We start from the raw sequence: 16,110 nt of genomic DNA, 5'->3' as shown, positions 1-16,110 counted from the left end.
TAGCTCAGTTCAGTTCAGTTCAACCGAGTTCAGTCAATCGGAACAAACCCTTAGTGTCACTTTTGTCAAATTTAGTGTCACTTTTGTCAAATTTATCAATGAAGCATAAATAACACTTATATATGTCAGGCTAACTTTTGTGCGTTTAAGTGTAACTTTTGCACATTTTATTGTCACTTTATAATGGATGTTCAGTAATTTACTGAACATCCGTTTTATTTAAAAGTTTGTGATAGCAATATGGCCTAGGTCTCCAACTCGGTCGTGTAGGGCTTCAAATCAAATTAACATATTGTTAAGATTTTTAAAAGCTGATTTTCATTTACCTGAACTTAAATAAACTATGAGCTTTTATTTAAACTTTGTGGGAGCTTAATAACTTTTGTTTGAAGTAATTTCTCTTTGATGAAATGAAAACAAATATGGTTTTTTTTTTAAAAAAAAAAATGAAAACACGAGTTCATTTAATAAGTTACTAGGATGGTAAATCATTTTACAGGTTTCGCCTAGTTTACATAAATATATGGAAAAAAAAACCATTATCAACTATTGACATGAGAGCATGAGACCAGGTAACATATGGAGTAATAGTGTGACTAGCTTTTACCCCGTAAAAATTGCAAGTAGGGAAAATAATATTGTTGTCCATCACCTTGCTAGATTAGTGCTTTTAAAACCGATTTTTTTTTTTAAAAAAATTATGACTGAAAACGAATATTTTTGGGAAAACTTACTCTCAAAATACCCCTATGTACTAAAAAATAAATTTGTTTCGTAATTAATTATTGCACTGTTTCTGTCTGGGTCCGATAGCCCGAGAATCCGAACCCGAGATCCTGATACTCCAATCGGCAAGCTGGGAACCTACACAATGAACAGAAGTTAGCTAGCCCCGGGGTGATCCGGGGATAACCACTCCGATGGTAAAGTTAGAATGTGTTTGAGAGAAGGTAAGTAAGAGAGAGAAGGTAAGTAAGAGAGAGAAGGTTGGGAGAAAGAGAGAGAGTGTGTAATAAATGCTTATCATTTAGTGAAGCTTAATCTATTATTTATAATAAATTTCATGACAGGTGGCTATAAGGCATGCAAGACTTTTCTCGCCAAGTGTCAATGATAAAATTGCCGCGTACCAAGTATCGAAAAGCCAATATGGCTGATATGTCTGCTTTTTGGAGCATATCGGCCCTTGTCACATATCATCCCATATTCCCATACATGCACTAATCTCTTTATCCATAAACAAAAAATTACTATTCAAATTAGGGTCCAAGACTCTTCTAATATGCATTTATATTTGGTCCAGAAGCAGCCTATAAGGTTTGGTAACAACTCCCAAATTTGCGAGGGCCTTCCAGCACCCATTTCTTTTTTTAAAACCACCATAAACTCTGGGTTTCTTTCAATTTTACTATTAACCCTTTTTTTCCCTCAAATCTTGCATGATTTACTACTTTCCCCCTCATTCTCTTCTCTAAAAAAACTCGATTTCTCTCTGAAAATCAGGGAGAAAAATCAAGGGAAATTGTGCGAAAGAGGTAGCTTGAATTACAGAAAGAGAGAGAAAATGTTGAACCCAGTTCCGGTTGTAAACACATACCCTTTATCAAGCTACACTTTCGGCACCAAAGAGCCTAAGATGGAGAAAGATACTTCTGTTGCTGATCGCCTTGCTCGCATGAAAATCAAGTTTGTGTTCTTTCTCCTCTTTTTTTTGGGTTTTATTTTTTGTTGTAATTTTAAATTTCAGTTTCAAAACCCTGCATAAACCTTGACCCATCTGTGAAATTGCAGTAATTTTGTCGGGGTTTCTTCAATTTCTTGTTTTTGTTTTGTTGATTTGGTTAAAAAATGGCGGTATTTTTCTGGGGTTTGAATTGGGTTTTTTCTGTATGTACATTGCAAAGGATTGATAAGTTTGGGAGATTTAGATACATTGTTAGGGCTTGGAATTCAGAATTGTGAATTGGATTATTTGTAGAAACTTTAGATTTCAGGTTTGTGATGTTGTTATTTGTTGGTGGACCTGATTATTTTGCTGTTTTTCTCCTTTTCTTGTAGTTACATGAAGGAGGGTATGAGAACAAGTGTGGAAGCAATTCTACTGGTATGATTCCAAACTCCTTTTTGCTCCGAATTCCCTCTCTCTCCATTATTGGATTGATGGGGCACAATGAATGTGCTATGTAAATTCTTGAACTCTAGTGATGAAAGCAATTGATGTTTGCCTTAGGTCAAATCACTTAATCACCCTTTACAGTCATACATCTATAGGAATCAAAGTTTGATGTTGATTAACACCTTTTTACGATTAATTGTTGCATTGGGTATCAATGTGTTGTTCAGATCATTACTTCCTAAGCTATGAGGGTTCAGAGTTCAGACTGTTGGGTGTGTTGGGGGGGGGGAATCTTTTGTACAGTCTACAAGGGCTTGTGTTCTTTTTTTGTTTGCATGCTTTTATGTAAACTAATTAAGTTTACAGGTATGAATGTTAAAGCAATAATATTTTATTCTTTGAGTAAATGTATCAATTGGCGTGAAGCATGATTGGAATGAATCACTTTGCTTTTTCTTCTGAAGTTATCTTCCTGCTAAATTAATTTGGAGAACCATTAGAAGGATGCGAGAATAAACTGTATAGCTTGTTCATTTTGGCATTAAGTTGTTTGGTATTGCAGGTACAGGAGCACAATCATCCACACATACTTCTTCTCCAAATTGGAAACACGTTCTGCAAACTTCCTGGTGGTCGGTTGAAGCCAGGCGAGAATGGTATGTCCCCCTCCCCACCCCTCACCCCCGATGAAAAAAGAGCATGTCATTTGCCTTGCGCTTTATTTCTGTTGGGGATTTGAAGTATAATGTCTGATGTTGCAGAGATTGAGGGTCTGAAAAGAAAATTATCCAGCAAGCTTGCTGCAAACTCTCCTTCTCTACATCCAGAATGGCAGGTAGTGGCTTTTTTATTTTTATTTTTTTATTTTTTTTTTTGGGGTGGGGGGAGGGGTGGTGGTGGTGTTATTCCTTTGTACTTGTTCTGGAAAGTGTTTTTATTTTCTCTTTTTGGTCTTAACTGCTCAATATTGGTTTTTATTTTGGCTACTTCAGATAGGGGAGTGTGTGGGTGTTTGGTGGCGGCCAAACTTTGAAACTATTATGTATCCCTACTGCCCTCCTCATATTACAAAACCAAAGGTAAATCTCTTCTCAGGTTAATTTTTGTAATGTTGTCAACTGCAAGAGAACCAATTTTAGGTTATCCTGGTTTGCTCTTTGAACATTTTGGCATTCATATATCTGTACTGCAGGAGTGCAAAAAACTCTACGTTGTTCATCTATCCGAGAGAGAGTACTTTGCTGTGCCGAAAAACTTGAAACTTCTTGCCGTGCCTTTGTTTGAACTCTATGACAATGTCCAGGTATGAGACCAGTTCTGTTTTTATAATTCTTAGAATAGTATATCTGTTTTGTTTTTTTTTTTTTTTTTTTTCTTCTTTTTTTTTTACAACTCTGATTATAATTTTACTAGTATAGTACCCGTGCGTTGCATGATAAGTAAATTTTTCATTTTTCTTTTATATATTTAGTTGTTGATATCATTTTAAAATAACTTGGCTTGCTTTTAAAAAAATGGTATATAAATATTTTTAAAAAAAAACATGTACATTATCCTTTTTTTTAAAAATGTTCATTATTTATTGTTGCATTATAATATTTACTACAATGTTATATAAAATTTTCTAAAATGATGGTTAGACAAAATATATTTAATTGTTCATCATCTATTGAGCTTATATGTTTAGAGTAGAAGCTTAAAAAATGTATATTTTTAGCTATCAATATCTTATATTGTTGTATATTGAAAAGATTCAAAAAACTAGTGAGTATACAACAATATTGATGCCAAAGTCAACTTTCGTATTTTTAGTTTTAAACCCACTTAATCCTAAAATCTAGCAAGTAAAAGGAAAGGGCAAATAAAATAAAATAAATAAATAAATTGATGACATCATAAGTAAATTTGGAGGGAAATTTTTTAATGATATCTTGACATGTAGGACACTTTAAGAAATTGATGACATCAACACGTTTTGTTTTAATATTAATTAATAGATGAGTCAAACTAGGCATGAGACTAGAGCTATCAAAAGTTAACCCGACCTGAAATACCGACTCAAATCCGATTATTAACCAACCTAAACTTGAAAAAATGGTGACCAAAACCCGACATAAACCAACCCTAGACTTGAGTTGACCTGAGTATGTGAGACCCGAACCCGAACATGAACTGACCTAGAGATGACCCGACCGAATGTAACCCGTAAATTATTGACCTGAAACAAAACCCGATTTGAACTGAAATTGACCCAAACTAGTTTTAACCCGTCAAAATCCGAATTTAACCCGACTTGTTACTAACCTCAGCTGAATTCAACCCGGCGCGTTCCCCTAAAATTTCATTTCTTTTCGACACTAGCCTTGAAACCTTCGAAATTTCTCAAAAAGCATCATATTAGCCTTCAATTTTGGAATTTTTTTTTTTTTTGCTCGGAAATAAAAATTGTCGAAATGTTTACCATAGTCCCTAATACCCTCTAGGAGACCAATTGGGTGGGTGGAACTATCCAATTTTTCTTTAAATGACCAATTTACCGGTTTACAAATTGCACCAATTTAATTAACTCAAGCCTACTACGAACATTTATGACAACATATAATGATCATATATGGTTCCAAACGGCATTATATGACCCCGAGATGTATCCCCTAAAATATTAATACTTTTCTACACCGGGCCCCGAAACCTCCAAAATTCCTCAAAAGTGTGGATATTAGTCTTCAGTTTTGGAATTTTTTGACTTTTTTCATGGTCCCTAATACCCTCTGATAGTCTAATTGGGTGGGTGGAACCATCCAATTTGCCTTTAAACGACCAATTTAAATACTGGTTTACAACTTGCATGAATTTCATTAACTCAAGTCTACTACGATTATTTAAGACAACATATAATGATCATATATGGTTCCAAACGGCATTATATGACCCGGAGATATATCCCCTAAAATCTCAAAACTTTTCGACCCCGAGCCTCAAAAACATCCCAAAATTTTCAAAAAGCATGAATTTTCATATTTTACTTTTTTTCGCCTGGAAATAAAAATTGCCGAAATGTTTATCATGGTCCCTAATAACCTCCGGGAATCCAATTCGGTGGGTTGAACCATCCAATTTGTCTTTAAACGATCAATTTATCGATTTACAACTTGCATAGATTTCATTAATTCAAGCCTACCACGAACATTTATGAAAACATATAATTATCATATATGGTTCCAAAGTCCAAACGACATTATATAACCCCAGGATGTATCTCCTAAAATCTCAAGCCTTTTCGACATCGGGCCCCGAAACCTCCAAAATTTCTCAAAAAGCGTGAATATTAGCCTTTAATTTTGGAATTTTTTTGACTTTTATCCCCTCAAAAATAAAAATTGCCGAAATGTTTACCATGGTCCTTTATACCCTCCGAGACTCCAATTGGGTGGGTGGAACCATTCAATTTTCCTTTTAACGACCAATTTACTAGTTTACAACTTGCACCGATTTCATTATCCCAAGCCTACCACGAACATTTATGACAATATATAATGATCATTTATGGTTCCAAACGACATTATATCCCGAGATGTTTTCCCAGAATTTAGAGACTTTTAGACACCGGGCCCCGAAGACTCCAAATTTCTCAAAAAGCGTGGATATTAGCCTTCAATTTTGGAAATTTTTGACTTTTATCTCCTCGGAAATAAAAATTGTCGAAATGTTACCATGGTCCCTTATACCCTCCGAGACTCCAATTGGGTGGGTGGAACCATCCAATTTACCTTTAAACGACCAATTTACTTGTTTACAACTTGCATTGATTTCATTATCCCAAACCTACCACAAACATTTATGACAACATATAATGATCATTTATGGTATCAAACGACATTATATGATCCCGAGATGTATTCCCCAGAATTTAGAGACTTTTAGACACCGGGTCCCTGAAGACTCCAAATTTCTCAAAAACGTAGATATTTGCCTTCAATTTTTGAATTTTTTAACTTTTTTTCGCCCGGAAATAAAATTTACCAAAATGTTTTCCATGGTACATACTACCTTCCGGAGTCCAACTGGGTAGGTGGAACTATCCAATTTGCCTATAAACGACTAATATACCGATTTACAAATTGCACCGATTTCATTTATTTAAGCCTACCACGAACATTTATGACAACATATAATGATCATATATAGTTCCAAACGGTATTATATGTCCCCGAGATATATCCCCTAAAATCTTAAGGCTTTTCGACGGCGGGACCCGAAAACTCCAAAGTTTCTCAAAAAGCGTGGATATTAGCCTTTAATTTTGGAAATTTTTTACTTTTTTTGGCCCAAAAATAGAAATTGACGAAATATTTACGATGGTCCCTAATACCCTCCGGGAGTTCCATTGGGTGGGTGGAACCATCCAATTTGCCTTTAAACAACAAGTTTACCGATATAGAACTTGCACTGATTTCATTTATTCAAGCCTATCACGAACATTTATGACAACATATAATAATAATATATGGTTTCAAACGGCATTATATGACACCAAGATGTATTCCCTTAAATTTAAAAATTTCGCAAAATGCGTGGATATTAGTATTCAATTTTGGAATTTTTTAACTTTTTTTCACCCGAAAATAAAAATTGCCGAAATATTTACCATGGTCCCTAATACCTTGCGGAAGTTCAATTAGGTTGGTGGAACAATCCAATTTGCCTTTAAATGGTGAATTTACCGGTTTACAACTTGCACCGATTTCATTAACTTAAGTCTATCGCGAACATTTATGACAACATATAATGTTCATTTATGGTTTAAAAAAGTAGTATATGACCCCGAGATGTTTCCCCTATAATCTCATAGTTTTTCGACATCGTGTTTTGAAACCTCAAAAATTCCTCAAAAAACGTGGATATTAGCCTTTAATTTTGGATTTTTTTTACTTTTTTCGCCTGGAAATAAAATTGCCAAAATGTTTACCATGGTTCCTAATACCCCCTGGTAGTCCAATTAGATAGGTGGAACCATCCAATTTGCATTTAAACGGCCAAATTAACGGTTTACAACTTGCACTGTTTTCATTAACTCAAGCCTACCACGAACATTTATGGCCACATATAATGGTCATTTATGGTTTCAAACGTCATTATATGACCCCGAGATGTATCTAAAAAAATCTCATTTCTTTTCGACACTAGTTCCCGGAACCTTCGAAATTTCTCAAAAAGCGTAAATATTAGTTTTCAATTTAGGAATTTTTTGACTTTTTTTTCGTTTGGAAATATAAATTGCCGAAATGGTTACCATGGTTCCTAATACCCTCCGGGGGTCCAATTGGGTGAGTGGAGGCATCCAATTTGCCTTTAAACGACCAATTTATAGGTTTACAACTTGCATCAATTTCATTAACTCATGCCTACAACGAACATTTATGACAACAAAAAATGATCACATATGGTTCCGAACGACATTATATGATGACCCTGAGATGTATTCCCTAGAATTTCAAGACTTTTAGAGATCGGGCTCAAAGACTCCGAAATTTCTAAAAAAGCGTGGATTTTTGAATTTTCTAAAAAATGATCAGCCTTTAAATTTTTGAATTTTTGACCTTTTTTCTCCAGTAAATAAAAAGTGCCGAAATATTTTCCATGGTCCCTAATACCCTCCGGGAGTCCAATTGTGTGGGTGGAACCATCCAATTTGCCTTAAAACGGCCTATTTACCGGTTTACAATTTGCATCGATTTCATTAACTCAAGCTTACCACGAACATATATGAAAACATATAATGATCATATATGGTTCCAAACGGCATTATATGAGCCCGAGACGTAATCCTAAAATTTCAAGACTTTTCGACACCGGGCCTCGAAATCTCCAAAATTTCTCAACAGGCATGGATCTTATACTTTAAATTTGAAATATTTTGATTTTTTTTTTTACGTCCGGAAATTAAAATTGTCGAAATGTTTACTATGGCCCCTAATAGCCTTCGGGAGGCCAATTGGATGGGTGGAACCATCCAATTTGCATTTAAATGGCTAATTTATCGGTTTACAACTTCCATTGATTTCATTAATTCAAGCCTATCACGTACATTTATGACAACAAATAATGATCATATATGGTTCCAAACGACAATATATGACCCCGATAAGTATTCCCTAAAATTTCAAGACTTTTCGTTCCGGCCCCGAAACCTCGAAAAATTCTAAAAAAACGTGGATATTGGACTTTTATTTTGGAATTTTTTTTAACTTTTTTCGTCCGGAAATAAAAATTGCCGAAATGTTTACCATGGTCACTAGTATGCTCCGGGATTCCAATTGGGTGAGTGAAACTATCCAATTTGCCTTTAAACGGTCAATTTACCGATTTACAACTTGCACCGATTTCATTAATTCAAGCCTACCACGAATATTTATGACAACATATAATGATCATATTTGGTTCCAAACGGCATTTAATGACCCCGATATCTATTCCCTAAAATCTAAAGATTTTTCGACACCGTACCCAACCTCATAAATTTTTCAAAAAGCATGGATATAGCCTTCAATTTTGAAAATTTTTGACTTTTTATCGCTCGGAAATAAAATTTCCGTAGTTTTTACCATGATACCTAATACCCTCCGGGAGTCCAATTGGGTGGGTGTATCCATCCAATTTGCCTTTAAATGATCAATTTACCGCTTTACAACTTGCACCGATTTCATTAAATCAAGCCTACCACGAACATTTATGATAACATATAATGTTCATAAATGGTTACAAACGACAATATATGACCCCGATATGTATCCCCTAAAATTTCAAGACTTTTCGACACCGGGCCACGAAACCTCCAAAATTTCTCAAAAAGCATGGATCTTAGCCTTTAATAATTTTGGAATTTTTTTGACTTTTTTCTCTCGAAAATAAAAATTGCCGAAATGTTTACCATGGTCCCTAATACCCTTCGGGAGTCCAATACGGTGGGTGGAACCATCCAATTTGCCTTTAAACGACCAATTTACCGGCACCTATTTCATTAACTCAAGCCTACCACTAACATTTATGACAACATATTATAATCATATATGGTTCCGGCATTATATTTCCTCAGATGTATTCCCTAAATTCTTAAGACTTTGGGACATCGGCCCCCAAAACCTCCAAAATTTCTCAAAAAGTGTGGACATTAGCCTTTAATTTTGGAATTTTTTGCTTTTTTTCGCCAGAAAATAAAAATTGCCGAAATGTTACCATGATCCCTAATACCTTTCGATAGTCCAATTGGGTGGGTGGTACCATCCAATTTGCCTTTAAACGACCAATTACCGATTTACAACTTGCATCGATTTCGTTAACTCAAGTCTACCACGAACACTTATGACAACAAATAGTGATCATATATGGTTCCAAACGACATTATATGTCCCCGGGATGTATTCCCTAGAATATTATGGCTTTTCGATAACGGACCTCGAAACCTTTAAAATTTCTCAAAAAGTGTGGATATTAGCTTTTAATTTTGGAAATTGTAGACCTTTTTTTCGCCCGGAAATAATGATTGTCGAAATGTTTACCATGGTCCCTAATATCCTTCGGGAGTCCAATTGGGTGGGTGAAACCATCCAATTTGCCTTTAAACAGCCTATTTACCGGCTTATGACTTGCATTGATTTCATTAACTCAAGTCTACAAAGAACATTTACGATAACAAATAATGATCATATATGATTCCAAATGGCATTAAATGACCCTGAGATGTATCCCATAGAATTTCAATACATTTCGACAGTAGGCCCTGAAACCTCAAAAATTTCTCAAAAAGCGTGGATATTAGCCTTCAATTTTGGAATTTTTTTGACTTTTTTTCGTCTGGAAATTAAAATTGCCGAAATGTTTACCATGGTCCCTAATACCCTCCGGGAGTCTAATTGGGTGTGTGGAACCATTCAATTTGCTTTTAAACGGCCAATTTACCGGTTTACAACTTGCACCGATTTATCGGTTTACAACGGCCAATTTAATTAACTTGCACCAAACCCGACTTGAATCGAAATTGACCCAAACTCGTTTTAACCCGTGTAAACCCGAATTTAACCCGACCCGTTCCTAACCCGACCCGAATTTAACCTAACTTGTTACGAACCCGACCTGAAATCAACCTGACTTGTTATTGACCTGACCCAAATTCAACCCGACTTGTTATTGACCCAACCCGAATTTTATCATACCTATTACTTACCCAACCCAAAAATTCAACCACATCTGTTACTAACTTGACTCAAAATTAACTCGACTTGTTATTGACCCGACCTAAATTAAACCCAAATTGTTGTGACCCAATTTCAAATCACCTTTAATGCAATTTAGACCACCTTATTATTGTTGATCAAAGCATTTTGTCTTGGGAGACCAAGTCGGTCATGAGACTGATTAAAACAAGAAGCTTACTGCTGAAATTATAAATCTATAAGCCACAGTTCTGGAAAGTGTTTTTATTTGTACATGATTTAATGAGTTCTTCCTTATGCTATGTTTGATGAGCATCTTTATAATCATTTAATTATTCAAAGAAGCCGGACATGCTGTTTATGAGAGCTAGAAGTTCATGCTTTACTCCATCATTTGGTGTATCTTGCTCCTTTTGTGCACCTGTGGGTCCTTTGCCAGTTTTCAACATAGCCTTAAGCGCCTTTCTCTTGTGGAGGATGTCTCATCCTCTTTTCTTTACTCGTTTCCTCAAGAATATTGTGACATAATATCAATCAAACAACCAAAATTTATCAACATTGGTCAGGAGGTTGGGGAATAGTAAGATACTTCTGAGACTTTAAAAGACTGAATCCTGTGAAAGTTGAAGATCAATGACCAGCTTTCTATGTTAGCAAAGACATATGCATCATCCTACACTGAAGTTTATTCGTAAGGCACAAGGCTAAGGCATTACCTGCAGGCAAGGCTTATGCCTCGTCTGCAACAAGGCTGCGCTAAAGTAGGTGCATATAAACATTCAGCGCCAAAGCAAGAATTAAATGTCATTGAATACCCATCCTGAGGTCTCTGCCGAGTCATTTACCAATGTCAGGAATCTGATATAAGTCTCCTCTGGTCTTATCTTTTTTATTCAAAGGAACTACTCTCTAAAATTTTCGTGCCTAGAATGTCTCAGCCTCTGAAACCTTGTACTATATTAGCTTGAGGGGTAACATTAGTATCCAGTACTGCATTTAATAGATATGCCTCTTGCACCTGTGCTTTTGTCAATTCATCATTAAATGGATAGAGCTTTAGACAAGGGGTAAAATTTTGGCCATATAGATATCTTAAAGTAAATTTTCTCTTGTTAATATATGTTATGTCTCCTCTGTTTGTAATTACCCTTTTCTTGGAAAAAAAAAGAAAAAAAAGGGATAATTAGTATGCTGAATCATCTATCATGTGGATCTGTTATGTTTCAATATAATCAATTTATAAATTACTCCTAATAAGTTATGGTGTGTTAGTAATTGATAGACATGTAGTCTTGTAAAAATGGTCTTGGCTTTATTTATGTGATGTCGAGATCCCTGTCAGTAGTCCACCCTAGGTTTGTCATATACTTGGTGTTTTTCAGTTTGACCATGTATGCATTGTTCTCTACACCTTGATAGAAAATTTTTGAGCCCCTATCTGTAACAAGTAACAGTTTCAGTTAGCTAAACTCTATTAATCATTAAATATAATCAGTGGCGGATTCAGGATTTCCGTCCTTGTGAGTCACCCTGAATAATTGATCACCTGTAACAGAAAAAAAAAAAAAAATTCGAATCCAAAAATACTAACAAAAATATATTATGACAACCACCTTCATTTCAATCATTCAATCAAACAAAAATAATCCATACTACAACCAAATAGTACCTAAATAATTCATCTTACAAACTAAAAGTACTACAAATAATATATTACAATCACATAGTACAATAAACTATTACAATTGTTTACGACGAGTTTTCATATTTTGATATCGATCAATAATGTGATCTATTTTAACATTCGAAAACAAATCACTTTCTAGAAAAGTAATCAAACAATCATTCAACATTTGATCTCCCATGCTATTACGCAATTTATCTTTCACGATTGTCATACCAGAAAACACTCTTTTAACACTTGCCGTTGCAACGGGGAGAACCAACACCAACTTCAAAAGCAAGTATACTCTACTATGAGTTTCGGACAATCCCGTCTCAACGAGTTTCTTTGACAATTCACTAAGACTCTTCAAATTCCAAAACCTTTCATCATCTCTAACGGCCATAAAGTAATTTTGAAGTGTGTGTTCAAAGTAAATCAATTCCGAGCTTGAAAATTCATTTGGATAGAATGTTGCTAGCTTGGTCAATTTAACTTTGTTAAAAGAAGAGAACCGATTAACTGGACTAAAACAAGACATACACACAATAAGTTCTTTACTTATCTCGGGAAATCAATTTTCAAGCTCTTGTAACTGAAGATCAATGACACTAATAAACACCTCAACTCGAAAATGATGAAGATTTGACACTCCCGGACGCTTACCTCTAAACATCCTTCTCCCGGGAACAACATATGTCGCATTCATATCTGGAACCTCAATCTCATATTTGGTTGTGAAAGACAAGATCTTTTCCATAAAGGAATCCCATCCTTCATCTCTCAACTCTTGCAAATTAGTCTTGGTTACGTTAACCATGGCTATTGCATTAACAATATCTTGATCATGTTTTTGTAAAGCCACATTCAACTCATTTGTAATTGCAAATATAGTTCATTTGAATACACATAATACATTCATATATACACATTACACAATTTCAGTTCATTTGAATACACATAATACATTCAAATATCAATCAAATCTGAATCAAATGACCACCTAATCAACAATTCTGCATTTCAACACCACAAATCCACACCACAAATCCACAATGAACAACATTACAAGATTTACAAATTACAACAAGCAACAATGCCAACAACCTGTCATTTTGTCAATTTCAAATTTTCAAGAGATCAAGACTATGAAATTATAATTTATAAATGACTGAAAATCTGAAATTATAATTAATTAAGTAATTAACACAAAAATGAACAACAAATCAACAATTCAGTTCAATTTAATCAATCAAATGACTAAAATTATACAAATTTATAATTAACAAAACAAATTAAAAGGTGTAAATTAGTAAATACCTTGCTGCTTCACTGCTTGCTGGCGCCTGCCTTCAAAGCACCGATTCGGTGGTCCGTGCTAGACAGACGGCTGCTCGTCGTGCTCGGTGGTGTTACTGGCGTAGATCTGAGATTCCGAGGGGTGAGGGCGCCGTCCAGTCGGGCAGTCGGCCGAGTCGGGCCTTAGGGATGAACGACGAACCACGATTCCACCGTTCCACGAACGAATGAACTGTTGTTTGAACGACGAAAGGGACGAACGGATGAACGTGTGAAGACTGAAGGTAGGCTGCTCCGGCGTGGTTGGCTGCTCCGGCGAAGTAGCGGCAAATGCGAGATTGCGAGAGAGGGATTTAGGGTTGTGAGGTTTCCGTTCTTTCTTTCACGCGTTTTGGGCCTTTGTGCTTTGTCGTTCAGCCGCTCTTTCTTGTTTTTTTGTTTTTTCTTGTTTTTTTTTGTTTTTTTTTTTTTAATTTTTTTTTTGGCACTGCTGAGTCACGTGACCCAGTGTGCACACGTGTAGGTCCGCCACTGAATATAATTCCAATATAAGTATATAATTAGTCAGATGAATAGGACAGGGCACAGGGCCATAGTCTAAAATTCCTCTATCATAGCTCTTGAACTTTGCAAAGGTGCAAAGGTTCTCTACCCTCTCCCCTACTCATCTACCCTCTCCCCTACTCAGCTATTCCCGTAAAACTCATTCCCCCTTCCAAGTTTGGAAACATCAAAAAAGCATCATATGAAATCTGATAATTGAAATTAAAGTGTTCTGATATGAGTTCTTTGTTTGATGACAGAGATACGGACCTGTCTTATCCTCCATTCCACAGCAGCTGTCAAGATTCCAGTTTAAAATGATCTCTCCCTGAGATTATCCTGGGTCCATGGAATTCTTGCTTCCAACAGTTACCTGAGATAGAAATTATAAGTTCACTGCGAAAGTCCAAGGCCTTTATTCTCATTCAAATATCGGAAGTTACTCTTAACCTTTACTTATCACTAATTGGAGACTTGTTAATTAGATTCGTCATCTGTGCTCGGGAATATTTGGGACCAGTTCCTTGTGTCAGGTAGTTATTCTTAATTTCCTGACACATTCTTGAACTGTTGTTAGATTAGTATACAACAAGGCAGGGTAGTATTTGCATAGTATGTTATACAGAAACTGTGGCGACTTTTACAGTAGCTGTTTTTTGGCAGATCAAATGGTTCTGCTATTGTAATGACTGGTCATGAAAGAGGTAGGGAGGATATCTGTTTTGCTTATTGATGATATCTTTGTTTGTTACCGGTATTTTTCGAAATTCTGGGCAATGCCTGATCCTGGGTGAGAATTCTAGCTCGATAACTTGTTTTGTGCAAATATTCAGAATATGCTTTGCTACAGCATCCTCTTGGTATGTCAGGAATCAGGTGAACATAAATATGCAAGGTGTTGTACTATTGTGAATGTCATGGGGATGAACAAAGAAGTTTAACACACTCACAGATCAAAAGATTAAACTGGTTATATTATAGCAAAGTATATTTCAAGGAATATGCTACCAAGCTTCTTGCATAAGGTTTATATTTGATGAATTTACTGTTGTAATGATGTGTTCTAATTGATACTCTTCGTTTAACCTCACGTACCTGCTTTAGATCCTTGACACTTCAATATGGGGTATGACACTCCAACACTTCATTTTATGGGTTCTTGTGTACAAATAGCATGGCTAGCCTAAGCCTACACAAGTCTATAAATCTTAGAAATATTCGTAGTGATTGGCATTCATTTTAATTGGCATTCATGAAAACCATAATCTTCTAATAATTGATGAGAAAACAACCCTTCCATTCTTTTTTTTCTTCATATTTTTGGCCTTTTGATTTTTCCAAATATGAATAACAAAAAAGAATAGAGGGAATAATTAAGAATATACGAGTACTTTTTATTACTAGTATTTTATATCTATATAATATACACATATATTAAGGAAGATAAAGAGTTGATATACTATGTTTTCTCTAGGGTAAAGTAAAGCAGTCCAAGCTGTACAAACTACCATATGATTCTTGCTTATGCTCACTCAATCATTCAGTTGACATTTGAGCTGTTTATCATATTCTTTATCCAAAAAGTTAGTTGTAAAACCATGCTTCATTTCATTGAAAGCGCTGGCATAATCTGTTTATATAAACTTTACTGGTGCTAATTAGATAAGACTTAATGAAATCAATAGTTTTTTTTTAGTTAAACTTTAAACCCCATAATTATCTAATACTTGTATGGTTAAAGAAACAAGTTATATTCGTGAACTTTCGACTGCTGATAATAAAAGTCTAATATATAATCAGTGGAATTAAGTTAATTATTTAGAGCCATCTTAATCAGTCTTAATCATGCCTTACTTTGCGTTAATTAAGATCATCAAGATAATGATTGTTCTTACTGTACTTCTGTAAGTAATCAATTATGTAATGTATGGAAGTTAAAACAAATCCTTTACTTGATATATGTATTTTGGTAGGAAGCATAGATAAAATATTTTAGCTGAAAACAGGATAATACATCACAGAATCTTGATTTACAACTTGTGGGAGTAAAAGTCTATTTTATTTTTGGCAATATAGTAGTAGTTTGTTATCCAATCAGCTTGTAAATAGATTTCTGATGATGGAATCAGCCCCACCTATCATTTTAATAGAAATTGATGCTTGAGTTTTCTTGAACCATTATAAATTGTATCCTAAATAGTCACACCTACTACTTTATAAAGTGCGGAAAAAGTTGTCACCTTTCTTAATATTCTATATATTGGTTCATAATTATGGTT

General features: G+C 35.0%; 1 protein-coding gene across 1 annotated transcript; it reads left to right on the top strand.

Annotated features, from left to right (window-relative positions):
• Nucleotides 1-1,330: 1,330 nt before the first annotated feature.
• LOC110729673 (pre-mRNA cleavage factor Im 25 kDa subunit 2-like) lies at nucleotides 1,331-14,831 on the top strand. Its single transcript, XM_021909445.1, has 7 exons — nucleotides 1,331-1,686; nucleotides 2,059-2,104; nucleotides 2,679-2,772; nucleotides 2,878-2,951; nucleotides 3,109-3,195; nucleotides 3,309-3,419; nucleotides 14,092-14,831. Exons 1-7 carry the CDS (start codon nucleotides 1,565-1,567, stop codon nucleotides 14,161-14,163), a joined length of 606 nt encoding a protein of 201 aa, XP_021765137.1. The 5' UTR covers nucleotides 1,331-1,564; the 3' UTR covers nucleotides 14,164-14,831.
• Nucleotides 14,832-16,110: the final 1,279 nt, after the last annotated feature.

The sequence above is a fragment of the Chenopodium quinoa genome, unplaced genomic scaffold (genome assembly GCF_001683475.1).
Source record: "Chenopodium quinoa cultivar QQ74 unplaced genomic scaffold, ASM168347v1, whole genome shotgun sequence".
Taxonomy (NCBI): Eukaryota; Viridiplantae; Streptophyta; class Magnoliopsida; order Caryophyllales; family Amaranthaceae; genus Chenopodium; species Chenopodium quinoa.
Note: the sequence above shows the minus strand (reverse complement) of the source record. Positions and strands in the feature narration are given on the sequence as shown.

Bases quoted from the DNA above. Each gene is read 5' to 3' on its own strand.
- LOC110729673 (XM_021909445.1), top strand. From the start codon at position 1,565: ATGTTGAACCCAGTTCCGGTTGTAAACACATACCCTTTATCAAGCTAC. The intron at 2,952-3,108 runs GTAGTGGCTTTT...TGGCTACTTCAG, and splicing joins CTCTACATCCAGAATGGCAG to ATAGGGGAGTGTGTGGGTGT. The intron at 3,420-14,091 runs GTATGAGACCAG...GTTTGATGACAG, and splicing joins AACTCTATGACAATGTCCAG to AGATACGGACCTGTCTTATC.